Source organism: Ammodytes marinus (genome assembly GCF_949987685.1).
Source record: "Ammodytes marinus genome assembly, chromosome: 10".
Taxonomy (NCBI): domain Eukaryota; kingdom Metazoa; phylum Chordata; class Actinopteri; order Uranoscopiformes; family Ammodytidae; genus Ammodytes; species Ammodytes marinus.
The window spans coordinates 550,873-572,541 of NC_137214.1; the positions used below are offsets into that span (position 1 = coordinate 550,873).

At 40.4% G+C, this 21,669-nt stretch overlaps 1 protein-coding gene across 3 annotated transcripts in view; it reads right to left on the reverse strand.

Annotated features, from left to right (window-relative positions):
• Positions 1 to 3,350: 3,350 nt before the first annotated feature.
• The window catches only part of fbxo38 (F-box protein 38), a 157,552-nt gene continuing 139,233 nt past the window's right edge, over positions 3,351 to 21,669 (reverse strand). For all 3 annotated transcript variants that reach the window (XM_080035578.1, XM_080035577.1, XM_080035579.1), the window contains exons 19-21: positions 16,589 to 16,692; positions 7,761 to 7,874; positions 3,351 to 7,595 (exon numbers count right to left, since the gene is read on the reverse strand). In XM_080035578.1, coding sequence (XP_079891704.1) covers positions 7,417 to 7,595; positions 7,761 to 7,874; positions 16,589 to 16,692 — 397 coding nt within the window. In that variant the 3' untranslated portion in view covers positions 3,351 to 7,416. The remainder of the gene's footprint in view (positions 7,596 to 7,760; positions 7,875 to 16,588; positions 16,693 to 21,669) is intronic.

Here is a 21,669-nt window from a genome sequence, read left to right on the forward strand (position 1 = left end):
AAAGAGTTACTCCGATAAGAAAAAGAGTAGCAAAATACAGAGGGAAAAAAAACACACAAAAAAAGAAAAAAGAAAAACAAACTACTGAAAACACAGCAGGTGATAACTTATCAGCTAAACCCCCAGTTAACACCACCCCATCCCACCCAGAACCCACCCCATATATTGCTCTAAACAGCAAACCCCAGGAGACCCTTACTAGTCTCACAACAGACATTCCAAGCCTTAACTTACTGACTTGTGCTAGCTTCCCACATAAGTCTTGTGCAATTAACCCCATAACAGCTAGTAACACTATGAACAATCCTGTAAACTGTTAAAATGACAACACACTAAACAAAAAAAAACGTGCTCACCCAACAAATTCGAAATACAAAAAAAAAGAACAAAGCGTGAGTTAGGCAAGCTGTCCAAATGGCAAAAAAAATAAAGAACAGACACGCTTATCTAGCCGTTTTTAAATAGAGATACAAAATAAGAGAAATAAAAAAAAGAAAAGTAAGTGAGCTAGACAATGCATCAAAATGACAAGCAACAAAAATATCACGTTCACCCAGCCAATTTACTAATTTTTTAAAAAAGGGAGAAAAAATGCATGTGGTACCGTCAGTCTGAGAGTTTGGCTGGGGATATGAAAAGAGCATTTGTCCAAAGTGTATACTCACTGCAGGCAATCGTATTCGAAATACAACAAAAACAAAAAAAATAAATAAAAAAAAAAGGCGAGTGAGCTAGACAATACGTCAAAATGACAAGCAACAAAAAATATCACGTTCACCCAGCCAATTTACTCATTTTAAAAAAGGGAGAAAAAAATGCGTGTAGTAGCGTCAGTCTGAGAGTTTGGCTGGGGATATGAAAAAAGCATTTGTCTAAATTGTATACTCACGGCAGGCAATCATATTCACTACGGATTCACACCCAATGTAGATATGAAATTAGATGCTTCAGAGACAGATCTCAGTCACTTTCTCTCGCCGTTCTGTAGAGTGATACGCAGCCTTGCAGGATGTAGCAGAGAGGGTCGGAGACCACGCTGATAAAGCTCAGCCAGAACCCCCCTGTATTCAGCCCGCTGCTTCACGACCTCCGCGCTGTAGTCCTCGTAGAACCTTAGCTTGTGGCCGTGATATTCCATCTCGCCCCGTTTACGTGCCTCATGATTAGGTCTTTAATCTGGTATCGGTGAAGGCGTATGATAACGGGCCGCGATCTCTCGCCCGGGCCAGGTTTGGGTGCCAGAGTGTGGTGAGCTCTGTCCAGTTCCGGGGGGGAAGAGAGAATTTTATCACCAAAAACCTCGATGAGGAGCTCGGAGAAAAAGGCGGTGGGGCGCGAACCCTCAAGCGACTCCGGCAAGCCCACAATGCGAATGTTCTGTCTTCTGCTTCTCCCCTCTAAATCTGATAGTTTAGCTCTTAGCCACTTGTTATCTTCCTGCAGTGAGGAGCACGTAGCCTCGACTTGCTCCAGGCGTCCGCAAACAGCTTCCGCATTATCCTCGAGATCAGTTATACGTTTCCCCTGGCCTGAAACCACGACCTGGATGTTGTCTAGCTTAGTGTCCATGCTGGCAAACGATGATCTAAACTCAACGGCAATAGATTTAATATCAGCAGCTATCTCAGCGGTTATGGCTGCTCTATTCCGCTCGAGCAGGTCCGGAATGGAAGCCACTGGGTTAGCACCAACGTCAATGGTAACCACGCTCTCCGGTGACATATCTGTCTCTGTCTCTGCCGAATCTTTTTTTGCTCGTCTCCTGCCTCTAGGCATTTCTCCGAAACAGTAGCAGTGTTACCGGCAACACAAGCACAAAAAAAAAAACGATGAAAATAGGATTTAATCAGTTAGGTCCGAAACATTCAGTGGGAGCTATGAGCTGTCGCACCTACCCCATGCTCTGTAACCCCCCCTTTTCTACACATTTTAATGATTTTAATATGTTTACAAAGAATGGATTTTTAATTGAAAGAGTCACAGAGTATAAATATCTCGGCATCTGGTTAGATGATAAACTCACTTTTCATTTTCATATAAATAATCTTGTTTGTCGACTACGACAAAAAATTGGCTATTTTTATAGGAATAAAACCACCTTCCCTTTATTTAGTAGGAAAAGGATTATTGAGGCAGTTTTCATGTCTGTCCTTGATTACGGTGATGTGGTCTACCGGCATGCATCACATTCATGTCTTAAACTCCTAGACTCTGTTTTTCACTCTGCTTTAAGATTCATCACAGGAGATGCTTATGACACACACCATTGTCTCTTATATGAAAAGGTTGGGTGGTCCTCCCTTAAAGAGAGACGTGACGCACATTGGCACATTTTTATTTACAAAGCCTTGACTGGGAAGCTTCCTCGTTATTTAACAGAAATGCTGCACATTTCAGATGGGCTTTATCAAACCCGCTCCACTGACATGCTTATGCTTATGTCCCACAAGCCCGGTCTGAGCTGGGAAAGACAGCTTTTAGCTTCAGTGCCCCCGACTCCTGGAACAACTTACAGCTAAAAATTAAACTAAATACATTCATATCCTTTGGCCAATTTAAACAGACTATCCTGGATCTGCCAAACTCTACTTGTAAATGTTTTAATTAGACTATATTGTACTTTATTCCTTTTAATTGCTGCCACTCTTCACCACTTTGTAAATGTTTCAATTGTTTTTTTTTCTCTTCTCTTCACTTGTTGTGTATTTGATGTATTTGCATTGAATATTTTGTATGTATTGTTGTTTTGAATTTGTTTTGAACTCGACGTCATTGAAAATGAGGGTCACCCATCAATTGGTCTCTCGAGGATAAATAAAAGTTAAATGAAATGAAAATGAAACGTCATACCAAGGGCTGAGGGGAGATGAACGAGGGGAAGTGCAACTACTAATGGAATGCTGCTTTGGTTTCACTGCTGGTGAACGCCAGAGCAACTGATGGGTGAATGTTTATGCGCCTACAATGGTGGAGCAGGTAAAAATCCTTCCCAATATCTGTTTTGATGGATTTTATCATGTTTTATCACACTTATGGATCTGAGATGATGCTAGATAACTCGCTGCTTGAAGACCGCAGTGCATTAATGTGGTGACGTAGGGACGAGCGCGGGGACTGCTAACTGCAGTAACTGACAGGAAGTTAGCTAAAAGAACCATTCCGCTTACAGCACCTTTAAGTGTCTCCAGATTGAAATGTCATTGGAGGATTAATCTAAATTCCATGTACTTTAACACCAATGACAAGGCAGTATTTTTATTCTAACAAAAGATTCCATAGTCAATGTAATGGTAGCTAATGAGAAAAATGTGGACATGTAACAACCAAGACAACATTTATTTCCCCGTAAATTTATTTTTTAGTATGTGAAATATTATTTTCTTATAAACATATAAACACCATTAAGGCATATTGTTATCTGAACACTTGTCAATTCACAAACATAAAGCTGTACTGTCATCATATACAGTCAATAAATCCAATTCCCAGAATTTTCAACATTCATTGTTAGTTATAAATGACGTTCAACTTCCTCAACCAAAACCCTTTTCCCGTTGGAGGTAAAGCCAATTCCTGAATTGAGGTAAGTCAGTTCTATTCACTGCTCTGCAGTCCTACAGGGCAGAGCTTTCAATAGGTCTAATTACTGGCAACGAAAACAAGTTCAAATGATGTATAGAAGAAAAAAGAAAAGTTAACTTCTCAAAGCTTTAAACATATTTCATGTAACAGCTCCTTTCAGACAAGAGAGTAAGGACTGGCTAAGTCAGAGTAGAGCTTCATGGAAAATATGGCTTATCTAAATCTAAAAAAAGAATTCTGAGAACGAGAAGTAAAAAAAAGTCTGAATCTGATAAAATTATAATTCTGTATTTATTCTGGTCACTCAAACCCATACTTATAATCAACATTCAGACCTATCTCAGAAGTCCAATTTACTTTTCCCCATGGTACTCGTCCCTTACCTTCTTTAAACTTGTAATAGATCAAAAGAAAACACGGAAAACATGTGAGATGAACAAAAAAGACCTGCATTATCTGAATGACCAGCCAACCAAGAGCATAACATGCTCAGCACACATATTTTGTACTTTCACTTTGACAAATCAGCATAAACTGTTACTAGAAACATCTCCTGTTGTCACTGGATTTATGTATGTATTTCCATTCAGTGGCGTTTGTACAAATAAACTCACAGTTGTACGTTTCTCTTTTTTCTCTGCCTCCTTTGAATTTCCAAAAGACCACACAGAATGCAAAGTGGTTTTACAGACATAAAATGTTGTTTACCAGGGGCCGTATTCACAAAACATTTTAAGGCTAAGAGTAGGTCATAACGTGCTGATTTAGGAGTAACTCTCAAAAATAAGGGGCGTTTCACTCCTAATTTTAGGACTCCTAACTTTTTAAGATAAGTGTAATTCACAAAAACTTTTAGCGCTAAAACTAGCTCCTAAATCTATGAAAAGCTAAGAGTCCTCGAGAGGACTCCTAAGTCACTAAGAGTAAATCACAGACAACCATTTGATGGTGTTTTAGAGATATTTAATGATAGTGAGCTTTGTAAAAGGTACCTTTAATAGCTGTAAGGGTTTATTGATCTTAGTAAAGCTATATTTAGAAAGTATAGACACATTTATATATATCATATTTATATAAAAAAATATTTATAAAGTTCCCTTTAATGCAGTTGCTTTGGGTTTATGATGCACTGAAAGTTACTGTTGGTGTCACATTTGGGTTTAATTTCCTACTAGAGTAGGCCTATATGTGGCGCTTCGCAGCATCTCCTCCGTTCCACAAGTCCGCTACTGTATAGTTGCGCGTCTCGCCTTTTTCCTTCCGCATGCATTTTACGATTTCGCCGGCTGTTGTTTCTAAATGGTGAATTTCCTGGTTTGTCGTTGTCTGGCTATTGCTGCATAGTCGCCATCGAGAGAAATACAGTGAGAGTGCATGGCGTGCAGCTGTTCAATGAGGATATTTTTTTCCGATTCAAATCATTGTAATATTTAAAATGAATAGACCTATGTGGCGCTATTGTAGGTTAATTGTGAACGAAGGTGTGGGAAACCCTGCAGTATCTTGGTTTCATGTTAAATCAGTGTCACTTGTCATTAATTGTATATACAAACTCTTTACTTTAATACAGCGACACAATATGGATATCTCCCACAGTGTTTCTATCATAAATTCACTCTTAGGGACTCATTCCCTCTCAGCCAATCACTGTGGGCATAGAAGGTATGAACATGACGTCATCCATAGCAACAGGGTCAACACCGCCCTCTAGTCTTAGCTTAGGAGTCCCTCCCATTCCTTAGTAAAAGTTGGTCTTATCAGCTTTGTGAATAGGTTTTAAGAAATTACTCCTTACTAAGAACTTTTAGTGCTCCTTAGGAGTACTCTTAGCGCTAAGATAAAATGTTTTGTGAATACGGCCCCAGTTATGATATCTAGGACCTTCAAGGTTCACAACCTGAATAGACAACCTGGTCAGCTACCTACAGGAAAGCTACAGGGGGTGGAAATTGCAAATCAGATCCACAGTTTAAAGCGAGGGTACAATTTTAACTTGTCATGAAACTTTGCCAGTAACTGACATTAAAACAACTATCTCAAAGTTTTTTCAGAAAAGTTTAAATATGTATGCAAATTTGGCAAAATCTAACTAATTATGCGTAATTTGCATCTCTTTAAAAATCAGAATAGTTTTAAGAATGATTATTGAAAGTGAAGTTTATGTAAGGGCTTAAGTCTACTAGTTTTTTTTGTCTGTGGTGTTATTATGTTGCTTATTGTGCCAAAGTGGGGTTTTTTCCTAATCCCACACTGCGCTCCCATAAAGGAGCCTAGTTTGAGAATGGCCTTTTTTCCCCCGTTTTTCCCCTCTTGTTTTCCTTTTCCATCCATGGAACAGTTACACCCTCTCCTGTCCCCCCATGTTATTGTCACTGTCTTTATATGTTTCTTGGCAGGTCTGAACTGAAAATAAATTTTGTTGCTCTGACAAATAAATATTATTCTGATTCTGATTCTTAAATGTTGAGATTTATGGTTCAGAGTATTGAAAAAAACTATATAACATATCTATCACTATCAAACCAAAATGATCACAACATTTCTCACAGAGAAAGTTTGTTCTGCAAAAACTTTGGAGACTTATTTGTCGTCAAAATTAAATAAAGATTTTAACTCTGGCTTTATCCAACATGTAGATTTTAGTTTTTTAAAGAGATGCCAATTTACGCATTATTAGTTAGATATGCCAAATTTGCACATATTTACATAATTTCTGAAAAATCTTCAATACAAAAAATAATTGTTTTAATGTCAGTGATCAACTGGCAAAGTTTCATGATGATAAATAAAAGTTTAACATTTTCAACTTTACCCTCGCCCCAGTGGCTCCGATTTCCGCCCCTGTAGCTTTCCAGTAGGTACGGTAGTTGAGCAGGATGTCCACCCAGGTTGTGATCCTTGAAGGTCCATAGACATAATTTCTGGTGAACCACCTTTTACAACATTCCATGCCTGTAAAACCAAGTCATATGCTTCTGCAACTCTAAAAAAAGAAAAAAATAACATTTTCATTGACATTTCTGTCTGTGATTGGTTGTGTAGAAGAGACGTTAGCATACTGTGGCAGGGAACAGATGAGCGATCAGTCTAAAACTACAGTATAGTCCTTGTACGCATGTGTTCTTAGGGCTAGTGTATTAGAGAAGCAGCTAAAAACACTAACTGTGCAGACACTGGGGGTTATGATGTCAATAGTGGTCTTACCAGCAGGAGAAAGGCCTTTCTTTGGACCAGGAAAACATTTGAGACAGGCATTTATTTGTAACTATCTCATATTGAAATCCAATGATTCATTAAAAAGATAATGTACATAATGCAATTACAATTCAAGCTGCAGTTTCAGCCACCTCAATGTTTCTTATCTTTTACTCTAATTTACTTGAAAATTCATGATATGCTAGAATACATGTACATGCCTCTTTAGTAGACTAAAATAATAAGTGCATCGTGTACTGCAATTACATCTTCCAAATAATCTTTAGATGATAATTTCCTTTCCCCAATAACTAAAAAGAGTGAAACCTTGAATCTGTTCCTAATTAACCAACAAACTAAAAAAGTGTAAAGTTGCCTTAAATTTTTTCGCAATGGTCAATTCTGTTGACCAATAAATCATTGGTAGTGCCCCACAGTGCCCTTCAACTGCATATCCCTAGTTCAGTCACAGAGTTACCATGCACATGTCCGTTTATAAGAACACAGATCTGACCTGCAGATTCCACAGTATACAGACGATACATCTTTTTCTAAAGAAAATCTGTGTTTTCACAATCAGGAGCACAGGCATTGCTGCAATAGGACTATCATCTGCTAGGGTTTCTCTTTATGTGCTTTCTAGATGTAGTCATCATCCACAGGTTCTCCAGGTGTATCACAGTGATGGAGGAAGAGGACCACCACTCTCTGAAACACTGCTCTTTTGCTCTGTCGGCGTTCTGAGATCTCCTCCCCAATGGTCTCCATGCAGATGTCAGCTGATAGCTGGCCTTTACGCCTCGGGGCATAGATGGTAGCTAACAAGCAACAAGACAGAGAGAAAAACATTTCAAGTACTTATATTATGGGGTTCTGTCTTGGTCTGGCGTACAGGGACAATTGTAATGACTGTTATTGTCAGAACAACCACATAGTGTGACTGCTAACAGTATAGGAGAAATGGATGTTTTGACTGCACTCACTGCTTTCATCATCTTCAAAGTCATAGCGGGCGTAGTTGTTGGGATCAGCTGCTCTCAGAGTCCTCAGCCAGGGAAAGTCTGTTATCATGCTGTATGGAGCACCATCCACTACTCCTGAAAAATAACATCATAACAATGTTCTGCTTCCTTTTATAGTGTAGCATGCAGAAATTTGATTTCCCTTAAAAATGTTGGCAAAATAACTAGAGTAATAATTAGTTAACTCTTATTTTGATCAATATACCATGATTGTGTTGGAAAAGGCTACATGATAAACACAACACTGATTCTCATTTACAGTGACAACATTGAAAAGAGTGTTGACTCTTGGTTTTATGTTTTGGAGTGTGTAATATTGGGTGAACACAGTGGAATGCGCAGGATTACATGAAGATACCACCATCCAAACATGCAGGAAGTAAAGCTGACTGCTTCACAGGCCTGGCATTATGGCTGTCACAATCGGGACATTTTTGCTGAGGATTAATTATTGTACAATCATTTTGAACAACAGTTTGATTATCTTTCTTTGTTTAATTTATGCGACACATTGGTGCTGTAGTGTTTGTCTTCGAAAGTTAATCTAATGGATACTTACATCGAAATGATGTGGCAGTTGGCAAAAAAAGAGTCAATAGCTTGCATAATCTGCAACAAAAAAAATTTGACGGGGAAGATTTCACCTCTCCCCCTATGCAAATGCCCACCCACAAAAAAAAAATCTAGATTTTTCTGTGAATATTGAGTTGAAGTCAGCCAAGATTAAGTTTGCCATCTTTTTAACTCTCTTAAAAAGTGGTGGTGCACGCATGTCTTAACCGTGCCCGGGAAAAGAACAAGTTCATTAAATTTATTTGCCCCAATCCAATTCTATGGCGCTTTTCCACCGCACATGTAGCTCGACTCAACTCAGTTCAACTTGGTTTGGTAGCAGCAAGGGTCGTTTTCCACTGCAAATAGTACCTCCTGAACGTGGGCGGGGTCGTCATACAAAGGGGCTGAAAGCCAACTCCGGAGCAAAGTACCAAAGCAGAAATTACGAGCAGTTGTTGCACTATTAACTGAACCAACCGCCAAAAACACGGATGAAAAATGTTTAAGAAATACCCCCCTTGTATCTGTTTGCTAAAAGAAGTAGAAGAATATTGTGACGGGCCATAAAAAGGGAGGGTTGGTGTCCCAATGTGTGACTCTGCCACACAGTCAGCTGTAGGGATGCGTCATGACGGCTGCTGTGCGACGCTACATTGTATCTTCTGCCGGCTGCTGCGTAGCGCAGCATTGTTACTTTATCTAATTTTCTTGGCGCGCAGCATAGAATGCACCGTCATTGGTTCAAATACATATGAGGTGGGTTTTGTTGATTTTTTAAGACCACGTGACCACCCAAAAGTTGTGTGGTTTGCCGTAAATCACGTTTTTTTTAAATAAATAAATAAATAAAAAGAATTTAAAAAAAATATGCTGGCTGTGTCGCCGATAGTGTATTACAAAACTGTTAGTGGCGTTCGGAGCGCAAAATATAGGTCTACTATAGACTACTGACGAAAATCACACAACACATTGCATCTATTTATTAACAATATTTATGAATTTAGGCTATATTTTGCTAGCCTGGCTCCGCCCGCCCGCCTACTTCCGGCCAAATTTCATTTTCCCTTCAGTAGTCAGTCTGGGTGTACAGTGCATTTTTCCAGTTCTCCGGAGAATCTACAATCGTCCAATCAGCGAACAGAGCGAGTGGCTGAGAACGATGACGTCGAAGTCGCGCTCCAGTTTCAGTTGAATGCTGCGTTCCTTTATACTCGGAAGAAGGAGATTTCCGACTTGGTAGTTCCGAGTTCCGACCCGTCTGTGTTCCAGTGCATCTGCAAGTACGCCTAAAACCTTTCTCGTCCAAATAACTAAACGTTAGGCTCTAACAAGTTACTGTTGCCAGGTACCGGTAGATTCATAGAGTACAATATGTAGTGAAGTCGGAAATTTCCGAGTTCCCTGTCCAACTGGAACGCACCGTCAGAAGCCGGCTCATGACACACGTGACGACCAAACGTGATGCGATTGGTTGGCTAATCCAGAGTGGCACTGGGCAGATCCAATAGTTTTAAACTTCGACAGACACCCGCCTCCAAGTGAGTGAACGTTTGCCAATTACAGCACATCCAGACCTTCTGTACAAATGAAATGAAGTACGATGGTCTGGTTGGACCAGGCTAATATTTTGCTGCTCCAACTCAAATTCAGCCCAGCCAGGCGATAGTTAAGTTTCAGTTTCGTTTTCATCTCCGTGGTATACAGTCGTTTGGACCAGCTGATCGGCTCCCGACAGCGAGAGTCAGTCTGCGTTCCACTTGTACTGGGAAGTCCGAAAGAATAATAAATAAATAAATAAAAAAGTCGGATTTATGGTGCCAGTGATAATTGTTCAAAGGTTTTTTTATTCATCAAAAGATTTGCAAAGCAAATACAGTACAATGATTTAGTTTTTCCCCTTTTTTAACTTCTGCGTAAAATGTCTGATTTGCAGAAATCGGAAAAAATTTGTCTTTTTGATACCAAAATGTTTTGTCAATTGGGAAAAACTAGCAAATAGATCATTAATAAATAAATCACCGATGCATTTTAAGCCTTTTTTATGCCAGATCTTGAATGCACTATCCACCGTCGAGGGAATAAATAAATGATTAGCTGCAATTGGGCTGAAACGTGAAAAATTCTGCATTCCAAAATTCTTCCTAAATTGGGTCCAGATTCGAAGGGAGTGCTTAATCACGGGATAACTATTGGGAATAGCCGAAGAGAGTGGAAGTGCGGCGCTTAAGAGGGCAGATAGAGACAATGGGCTAACAGCGCTGGACTCCATTGTTACCCATACTGGGGCTGAGTCGTCAAGGTGAAAATGCACCCAATACACTAAAGAACGGATATTAGCAGGCCAGTAATAGTATTGGAAATTAGGGAGGGCCATTCCGCCTGTTTGTTTTGGTCTTTGAAGAAATGCTTTCCTTAACCGAGGGTGTTTACCATTCCAAATATAATTTATCATTAAAGAGTCAAGGGCCTGAAAAAAGGATTTGGGGAGAAAGATGGGGAGACATTGGAATAGATATAGGAACTTTGGGAGTAATGTCATTTTGATTGAATTTATTCTACCTATGAGAGAGAAAGCCAGAGGAGACCACTTCGATAATATTTGCTTCGCCTGATCCAATAATTTGAGGAAGTTCGATTTAAATAGGTTTTTAAAATTTCTGGTAAAACATACCCCAAGGTAACTCAGATGGTCTGTCACCACTTTGAGTGGGAGAGCTGTATAATCAAGTTTAAGAGCTTCTTTATTAATCGGAAAGAGTTCGCTCTTGCTCAAGTTAAGTTTATAGCCAGAAAACTGACTAAAGACCTCCAACACAGAAAGTGCCTCCGGTAAAGAGGTGGCTGGCTTGGCGACAAACAAAAGTAAGTCATCGGCATATAATGATACCTTAAGTTCAATTCCTCCTCTCCATATCCCCTGAATCTGTTTGTTACCTCTGATGGCAATCGCAAGTGGTTCGATTGCAATAGCAAAAAGGAGCGGGCTCAAAGGACAACCCTGCCGGGTCCCACGGTGCAGATCAAAACTACTTGAGTAACGGCTGTTTGTTAATACTGAGGCAGAAGGGCATGCATATAATAATTTAACCCAAGAAGTGAAAACAGGACCCAAACCGAATTTCTCAAGGGTGAAAAACAAATAATTCCATTCTACTCTATCAAATGCTTTTTCAGCATCCATAGAAGCGAGGCATTCTGATTCAATATTTCTGGGGGAATATAAAATGTTCATTAGCCGGCGGATATTATAAAATGATTGGCGTCCCTTTATAAACCCAGTTTGGTCAGGGGATATGATAGAGGGGAGAACATCCTCCAATCTGTGGGCGAGAATTTTAGCAAGTATCTTCACATCCGTATTTAATAGTGAAATTGGTCGGTATGACGCACAATCTAGAGGATCTTTATCCTTTTTTAACAACAGGGAAATACAGGCCTGGTAGAACGAAGGCTGGAGTTTACCTGAGTCAAATGAGTCTGAGAATACTGAACATGAAAAAGGCGATAATTCGGCTGAACATTTCTTAAAAAAGTCAGATGGAAGTCCGTCTGGACCAGGAGATTTGCCTGATTGCATAGATGTTATTGCTGCAATAATTTCCCTCTGAGTAATAGGTGCCTCAAGGCTATGTCTCAGGTCTTGAGAAAGGGAAGGCATGTTTAGGTTACTGAAAAAGGTTTCCATCACCGCTGCGTCTACTGTACAATCAGAACTATACAAATTTGAATAGAATGTTTTGAACTTTTCGTTTATCAATTTCTGATCTGAAGTTGTACACCCACTGTCTGTCCGTATTCCAGGGATGAGTTGCTTCGCTCTAAATCCGCGCAGTTGATTGGCCAGGAGTTTGCCAATCTTGTCACCATGCTCGTAAAAAGTACTTCTGCTTCTAAGCAACTGGTCAGCAACCTGACGAGAGGAAAGAAGGTTGAATTCTGTCTGAAGTTTTAAACGTTCTTTGTAAAGTTCAGATGAAGGTGAATTAGCATATTGTCTGTCTATGTTCAGAATCTGATCAGCTATTTCAGTTTGTTTCTGTTTTGTACACTTATTTTTGTATGCTGCAAATGATATAATTTCACCTCTCAAATAGGCTTTCAGGGCTTCCCAAATTGTTGCATTGGACACATCTGGTGTTTTATTTATACTCAAAAAAGTTTTAATATGTGTAGAGATGTGTGAAAGAAAACTCTCATCTGTGAGCAACAATGGATCCAGTCTCCACTGTCTTCTTGTATACTCAACGTCAGAGAAAGCCAGTTGAAGGAGCAGAGGAGCATGATCTGAGATCACAATACTTTCATAACTGCATGACTTTAGTTCTGACATCAATGAATTATCAACAAAAACATAATCAATTCGGGTGTAAGTGTGGTGGACATGTGAAAAGAATGAATATTATCTTCCTGTGGGGTATAAAAACCTGTATGGATCAGAGAGGCTATAATCAGCAAGGAATGATTTAATATAACCTGCAGATCTGCTAAGAGTGGCAGGTTTGGGGGAAGAGCGATCTAAGACTGGATCTAGATAACAATTGAAATCCCCACCAAGAATAAGAGAATGGGAATTGAAATCGGGGGGTTGAGAAAAAAATCTCTCAAAGAATTCTACATCATCGGCGTTAGGCGCGTAGACGTTAGCCAAGATGACTGACTTATTGTAAAGTTTGCCTGAAACAATAATAAAACGTCCATTCTTGTCTGATATAACTATCAATAAGGATAGCTGTGCCCCTGGCCTTAGCCCTGAAATTAGAATGAAAAAATTGTCCACGCCAGCATTTACTTAGTCGCCCATGGTCAGAGTCATGTAAATGGGTTTCTTGAAGGAAAACTATTCCAGCCCTAAGCCGTTTTAGGTGGGTTAAGACCTTACCCCTTTTCACTTGGTGATTTAGCCCTTTGACATTCCAACTAATTAAATTAAGATTGCCCTTCATCTAGCTCAATTATAGTGAGAGTAAAAAGAGTTGCTCCGATAACAAAAAGAGTAGCAAAATACAGAGGAAAAAAAAACACAAAAAAAGGAAAACACAGATAACTGAAAACACAGCAGGTGATAACCCAGTGTTTCCCCCAGCGCTTTATAGCTAAGGCGGCCGCCTTAGCAACGCCAGCCTCCCGCCTTGACTACCAACCGACCCCCCCCAAAAAAATATATATATTTAATAATTATTTTTTTATTTTTTTGTGCTGCACAATTAATGTACTAGCAAGCGCGATGTGTGTGTTGTGCATGGTCATAACTGCGCGAAAGGCCGCAATTTGCGGTAAAAAGCATGTGTCTCCAAGCGTTTCTCTATCAACTGCTCTGTGTCTGCGGCTTTGCGCGCGACTACGGCATGCACGCGGGAGAGTTAAACGAGCAGAAGCAAACAGAGATTTAACTGGTGGCGATAATAAACGCAGTGCAGTTCTATGGGGATATTTAGCTGAACAGAAAGAAGTGCTCTGCAAAGCTAGAATAGTTTAAGACTCCACATCACTGTGGCAACACAACCTATCAGCGCAGAGAAAAGTTTGAAGAAGGCATGAGAGTGATGGCCCAGGCAAGTTTCAGTAAGTGTTTAGTGCCAAACTAGGCCTACTGTCTTTGAAATGCATTTAGTCATTTTAAGGGGAAAACACATTGTATTTATTATTTAAAGTTATTTTTCAAACAGCATGCTAGTGTAGGCCAAGAAGATTTATTTTCTGAATTTTCAATGCTGCTTTATTTTTATGTTTTAAATTGGGAAATACATGTTCCAAAACGACCTATGTATTTAAAAATAAATCAAGCAAGTAGGCCTAGAATAACCATTAATCGCACAACAGCCCCCATCCAAAAAGGAACTTTAAAAAGTTGTATTTGCACTTTGATGTGCATACACATGTTAAATGTATGGTCCATTATTTGTATTTAGTGTGTCTGTATAGTATTGCACCAAAACAGTAGAAGTTTTCTTTAATTGTGCTTTGTACTGTCTGCACGTTAACACATAATTTGTACCTGCACATAGCAAACAAAATTGCACAACTGTAAGGTCAGTGTTTGTTTTATTTTTGTATTCAAAATTTCTTTACGGCGCATTGGCATCTTTGAGCAAAATACCCCTAAAATTTTCGCACAGCGCCGCGCCTCCCCTGACCCGGGGCAGTGACCACCTTGACTAAGACATTTTCTGGGGGAAACACTGATAACCCATCAGCTAAACCCCCAGTTGACACCACCCCATCCCACCCAGAACCCACCCCATATATTGCTCTAAATAGCAAACCCCGAAAGACCCTTACTAGTCTCACAACAAACATTCCAAGCCTTAACTTTCTAGCTTCCCACATAAGTCTTGTACAATTCACCCCATAACAGCTAGTAACACTATGAACAATCCAGCAAACTGTCAAAATGACAACACATTAAACAAACATACCGTGCTCAACCAACAATTCAAAATACAAAAAAAAAGAACAAGGCGTGAGTTAGACAATCTGTCCAAATGGCAAAAATAAAAAATAAATAAAAAAAATAAAAAATAAAGAACAGACACGCTTATCTAGCCGTTTTAAAATAGAGATACAAATAAAAAAAAGCGAGTGAGCTAGACAATAAGTCAAAATGACAAGCAACAAAAATGTCACGTTCACCCAGCTAATTTACTCATTTAAAAAAATTAATAAAATGCCTATAGTACCATCAGTCTGAGAGTTTGGCTGGGGATATGAAAAGAGCATTTGTCCACATTGTATACTCACAGCAGGCAATCGTATTTACTACGGACTCACACCCAGTGTAGATATGTAGTTTGATGCTTCAGAGACAGACCGCAGCCACTTTCTCTCGCCGCTTTGGAGTGTAATGCGAAGAAGAGGAGAGAGGGACGAAGACCGCGCTGATAAAGCACAGCCATGACCCGCTTGTATTCAGCCCGCTGCTTCACGACCTCCGCGCTGTAGTCCTCGTAGAACCGGAGCTTGTGGCCGTGGTACTCCAGCTCGCCCTGTTTACGTGCCTCTTTCATGATCAGGTCTTTAGTCTGGTATCGGTGAAAGCTGATAAGGACGGATCACGGCCCGGATTGGGTGCCAGAGTGCGGTGAGCTCTGTCCAGCTCCGGGGGAGAAGGGAGAACTTGATCACCAAACACCTCGACGAGGAGCTCGGAGAAAAAGGCGGCGGGGCGCGCACCCTCAAGTGACTCTGGTAAGCCCACGATACGAACGTTCTGTCTCCTGCTCCTCCCTTCCAAATCCGATAGTTTAGCTTTCAACAGCTTGTTATCTTCCTGCAGTGAGGAGCACGTAGCCTAGTTGCTCCAGGCGTCCGCAAACAGTTTCTGCATTCTCCTCGAGATCGGTTATACGTTTCCCCTGGCTTGAGACCACGGCCTGGATGCTGTCCAGTTTAGCGTCCATGCTGGCGAAAGATGATTTAAACTCGGCGGCTATCGCTGCTCTATGCTGTTCTAGCAGATCCAGAATAGAAGCCATTGAGCTAGCACCAACGTCCATGCTAACCACGCTGTCCGAGGACATATCTGACTCTGCCGAATATCTTTTTGCGTTTTTCTTGCTTCTAGGCATTTCTCCAAAACAGTATCAGTTTTACCGGCAACACAAGCACAAAAAAAAATCGACGAGAATAGGGTTTAATCAGTTAGGTCTGAAATATTTTGTGGGAGCTATAGAGCGATCGTGCCTACCCCATGCTCTGTAACCCGGAAGTCTCCTTGCCAGTGATAATTGAACTAAATAATAAAATATATCTGTCTATCTTTATCCCTCCACTGCACACTCAGTCACTACTATCCATGCTAAAGGGAAGCAGGATTATAACCTCAATTAGCACATTATCTTTAAACATTTTATATTATTTATTCTTTTTTTTTCTCTCCCCAATCTAATTTTTACGATTTTTAGAAAAAATGTCTTGGTTTGTAAGCGCTTAGGGAGCATGTTTAAATATAGCCTGTGAACCATAACTTTTAAATGTATTTTATTTCATGTTTCTACAGTACAGTATGTGCTACACAGGCTTAGATATTAAGGTTTTGGTAGACTTGACAATTCGTACTATTTTGTTCAGAAAACCCTCAGGCATTAAGGACATGCATCCTAGATTGCCATAGTCATCAATGGGTTAACACTGGCTTAAATGTTTCCTTCTATTGAATCTAACGTTTGAGTAAAATACAATAACTGACAGGTGGACCTGAAAGAGCAGGTAGAAATGTGTGTGGGTTATTATATTACCCTCAAGTGTGTAGATATCCCGGCCCCAGGGGTATTTGGGATTCTTGTTCACATCCTCTTCTGTCCGGGTGGCCTCTGGGAAGAACTCATACTTGATTAACTCCCTGAGAGAGAGAGAGAGAGCGAGAGAGAGAAATGATAAATTTGAAAACAGTTAACATAGAAGGCTACATGAAAAATGTGCTCCTGAATTCATCTCAAACATCGACCTAAAAAGTGGGACATTTTACAAGAGAACCATCCAGTTTTGGTCAAAAAGGACTCTATAGAAGGGGTAAATGCTTTATCAGCAAAACAGAAGGAAACAAAATACCATCTTTGGATATATTTTTTAAATGAAAACAACCAGCTGACTGTCAAAAGCTAGCTTTCAACTGTGTATCAACTGCTGTCAACCACTGTCAACTAAGCTACCACCTGCCACTGTTTGAAAAAAAGGGAAACTGGACTAAATTGGATAACAGAAGAGGTGTTTTATGAAGACAAGGAAAAGAAAAAAAGAACAAACCAAAAATAATAACAACTAGAACTGCAAGCAGTTATGAACGGGGGCCAAGCCTCCATGCAACTCGGGTCCCGAGCGTGGTTGACCGCGGCGCCGGCTGCTCACTTCACAGAATTCAGGGATATAACGTTTTTGAATGTGGGATGTTCAATTTTGGACCAAAAGGCCCAAACATCGCAGAGAAATAGGCTCAAGTGCAGACCTGGGCATTGTGTGGCCCACGGGCCACATCCGGCCCGCTGGCTGTCTCTGACTGGCCCGCGTGAGGTCAATGGAAAATTAAGAATCAAACGTAAATAAGTTTAAATCATGCATGGAATACAACGGCATTGCTTTTATTTTGAAGGCAAGTTTATATTTCGCATTATTATAAGTCGCAATTCAAAAAAAGGAGAAGAAGCTTGTATGTGCGCTGTTTAAGTGCGCTGCCGTGCGCTGCTGTGAGCTGCGCGCTGACAAAAAGTGACTCAGAGCAAGCTACACAGTCAACCTCCGCACTCGGGGATCGGCGCTCGGGGAAGGGGGGGCGATAATATCAGACAGACAACCTGCTTGTACGTTCACTTGTCTGATATTATCAGCGCCCTTCCCACTCCCGAGCGCCAATTCCCAACGAGTGCAGAGGTTGGCTGTGTGTGTGGCTCTCCCACGTCTGTGTGGATGTACGAGAAGGGTGCGATTGTAACGGGCGAACAAACAGGTCATGCAGGACACACCCCTTTATATTTTATATTTCTAGTGCCCAACTTATTTATATTCATATTTCTGTAGAAAATCCAGCTCCCAGAAGGCTAAATGATGTCAGCCATTATCTCCAAATTATAGACTACAAGACATGCAGGACACACATGAGACAGTTGTTTACAGAGAACAAAAATCATCAGATTTATACTTCCTCTCAAAGTTTACCAGATTGAGACATTTAACCTTAAATGTAAATAATAGCCCAATAATAATAACGATCAAAATGTAATGGGGGGTGTGGGGCAGGATCTGCTCGGTGGATTGTTTTATCCTGTACAGAGGACAATACAAGTAATAGATAATAATGAACAAATTGTGTTTCCGTGTAGGATACTTATTTTTATCTGTTGTTATTTTCATTATTTTAAAGTCACTATAATGCAGGAAACAATGGCTTTGAAGCTCAAATTTTCTGGGGGTGAACCCCCAAACCCCTCACTTTGGTTTCGGGATAACAGGTCTCTAAAACCCTGTTTCCACCTGGGATTAACATCTGACTTTTTGAATCTGGTTACAAGTGGCCAGCTCTCAGTCCGTGTGTTCAATCAACACGTACATAATTTCCGTTTACATTGCTGTTTTTAACCGGTTGGGTTCAAACAGGTAAACATACAGGGCTGTACAGTGCCACAGTTTTAATCGCATTTGCTATTAAAATGCATTACATGCAAAGATAATTACCAGTCTAGGTTGACGAGATACTACTGCTACTGTCTCATTTAGACAAGGAGGAGCGATGCACAACACTGCTTAGAGGGCTCTACATTTGCCAAATGCGGCTAAATATCATAGATAGTATATAAAAGTAAAAACTTTTAGGCGAGTAAGTTATTACGTCACAGGCTGGTGAAAGATGTGTGCTCGCCGGGCGGCTTTTCTAACGTCTGATACACTCTTGTCACCACCAATACACGGCTTTATATGCAGTTAAGTTACTTTACGTGCAAACAGAATATTGCCTGTGCGCCTTCACATTAAAAGCCTGTTACTAGCCAAACGCGAGTTGACTTTTATTTTTCAGCGGATAAGAACAGGAAGTCGTTGCCTTGCAGCTCTCCAGTAGCAGCGATTTCCATGTTTTCAGATTTACGCAGTGAAATGAAAACCCAGGACAGAAAGCTTGTCATTTGCAATACCGGCGGATGCAACTAACGTTCATGAGGCTTCTATAAAAGCTGCATGAACGCCAGTGATGCATTTTCAACGTATTTCCGCTCAGGCAGGGGGCAGCAGTTGATTAGGAGGTCCCTAATGTGGACAAAAGTCACATTGGTGTTCCCACTACAAAATGAATGCGGACACATCTGACACAACTGACGTAAACCATCTCCGAATGTGGTTTTTGTGATCTGATCTCAATGCGTCTTAAGAGTGTTTTCACCTGTAGTTAGAGCTTTATTCATGTGATCGAATCACAAAAACCACATGTTAAAGACAAGTGGAAACGGGGTCTAAGTTGGGAAGTATGGCCAAGGTTCCCCTGCTTCTTGCACATTTTGTTCACAATTGCTATGGTAAATGTTGATTAAGTGGTATAATGTTGGCATTTTCATGGCTTTTTCTTTGCCATAACATTTACTGCAGCTAAAAAGATACTACTAATATTGACCAGAATTGAGTTTAGCCTTTTGGTCCGGTCCTCCACAACAGTCCCTGATTCTGATGTGGCCCTTTGGGGAAATTAATTGCCCACCCCTGCTCAAGTGGATAAGGAGATGTATACTTTTTGTGTTTTTGGCGCCCACTTTTGGAGTAATTTAACAGAACTGTTTTGAAACGTTGAATGATGTAGGAAATATATACAAACATTGAATTAATATGAACTTGGAAAAGCTGACGCTAGAAAACCTGTGGAATTATTGCGTTGACAATATTGAAGGTCACAGTGACATTGAACTTTGACCTCTAAAATCCTATGAGGTCATATTTGAGTTATAAGCGACATGTTTGCAAAGTTTGAAGAAAATCCATGTAAGCGTTCATAAAATAATGTGTTTACAATAGTCAAGGTCACAGTGACCTTGTTATTTGACCTTTGAGCAATCCTATGAGGTCATCTTTGAGTCAGAGACAACATGTGTGCAAAGTTTGAAGAAAATCCATTGAAGCATTCATGAGATAATGCATTTACAAGAGTCAAGGTCACAGTGGCCCTCATTTATCAATCTTGCGTAGACCAGAAAAATGGGTGTACGTACATTTCCACGTAAATCTCGGCATTTATCAATATGGACGTGAGCGTAGGATACGCTCAAATCCCACGCTAGCTCTCAGCTCGTGTACGCAATTTTGTAAACAGCATGGACTCGCAGTGCAGGCTGTGCCGGGTAGCCGATGACTTTGTTGGACAATTATAAGAAGATAATACAAATGCAGTGTTTGTTCAGACCGAAATAAAGATATTAATCACTTAAAATTGTGCAGCTTATGGTGCGCAACTGAGTAGGAGCACTGATTCAATAGTGCACACACCGGCCACTTAGGAGCGCTGCATGGGACTGCGTAAGGGCAGTTATCTTCGTCTGGAGCTGCTGGGGGGACACTGAGGCACGGGGGCTGCATTCATTCAAAATGTTAGCCACAGTATTAAATATGTAGTAGGCCTACACTGCTCTTTATGATAAAAAATACACGGCACAACATTCAGCTTAACATTTTATTTATTTGACACACTTTTTAGATGTTAGTTCCTCTTTTAATGTGTTATTGATCGCTTAAGCGAGCGATTTATTTCCACCGTTAACTGGCACGTTTTTCCGACCTGCTGGTGGAGCAGGACTGTGGGCGCTCTCACAGCTGATCGTTGCCGGGTCGGCTTGTGCAGCTGACCGCCGGGCTGGCCACTCCTGCTGTCATACAGTAAAACGCAAAATGTGTTATTTTTAGTTTTTACAACCTTTTTGAGTAGTGCTATCTAAAAGGGCCAATACATTCTAATCATTAAAATCTCTGCAGACCTGTATTTATTTCATGGGGACCATTACCGGACAGTTGGTGCGTCTGTTTCCCACTTAGGCTATATTATGCCCGCACCCTCAGTTGGTTGCATTTCAGAACAGCAACACGCGATGTTTGAGTCAGACCACTTTTTCTTCATCTATGTAAAGAAATGGCGACATATAAATTATGCTGTTTTATAGCATTTGAGCGATAGTAGCCTACTTATGTAAACCTAAAATGCAAAATCCTCAGCTGGAGATCGTTTTGTCAACACCAACGCTGTTGACTGCAGCAGTTATTTCCTTCCTAACTGCTGCCTTCTGTTGTTCTCTGATGCCGCTTGTAATGCTCCGAAATGAAACTCGTTTTTTTTCTACTTTCGCTGTTATTCTGTCAATTTCTACTTCAGATAAATTCCTCTTCTGTGCCGTAATTCGCATATCCATGTCGTAAAACCTCTGGGCGAGGCCTCTAAACTGAGAAAATATAGGGGCGTGGTACGATCGTTTTCAGCCGCCGCATTTATCAATAATGGCCTGGCATACGCTGAGATTGGCGAGATACGACTGTTTGATAAATACCACGCGACACCTGGCGTAGGGAGGTATTTGCGCCAGAATCTGCACCAGTTTCCACGCAAAATTGATAAATGAGGGCCTGTGTCCTTGAAATTTTGAACTTTGACCTCTAATAACCTATGAGCTCATCATTGAGTCAGAGACAATATGCGTGCAAAGTTTGAAGAAAAGACATGAGATATTGAGCTCTTAATGTAGTACTGTCTGCTTTTCTCTATAATTGTAAAGCTTGAGTTAACCTGGGACTCTATTAGGCAGTTGCCGTCAGTTTGACTTCCTTTTGCTTAGAAGCTGACAGCTCCCAATTTGTATGT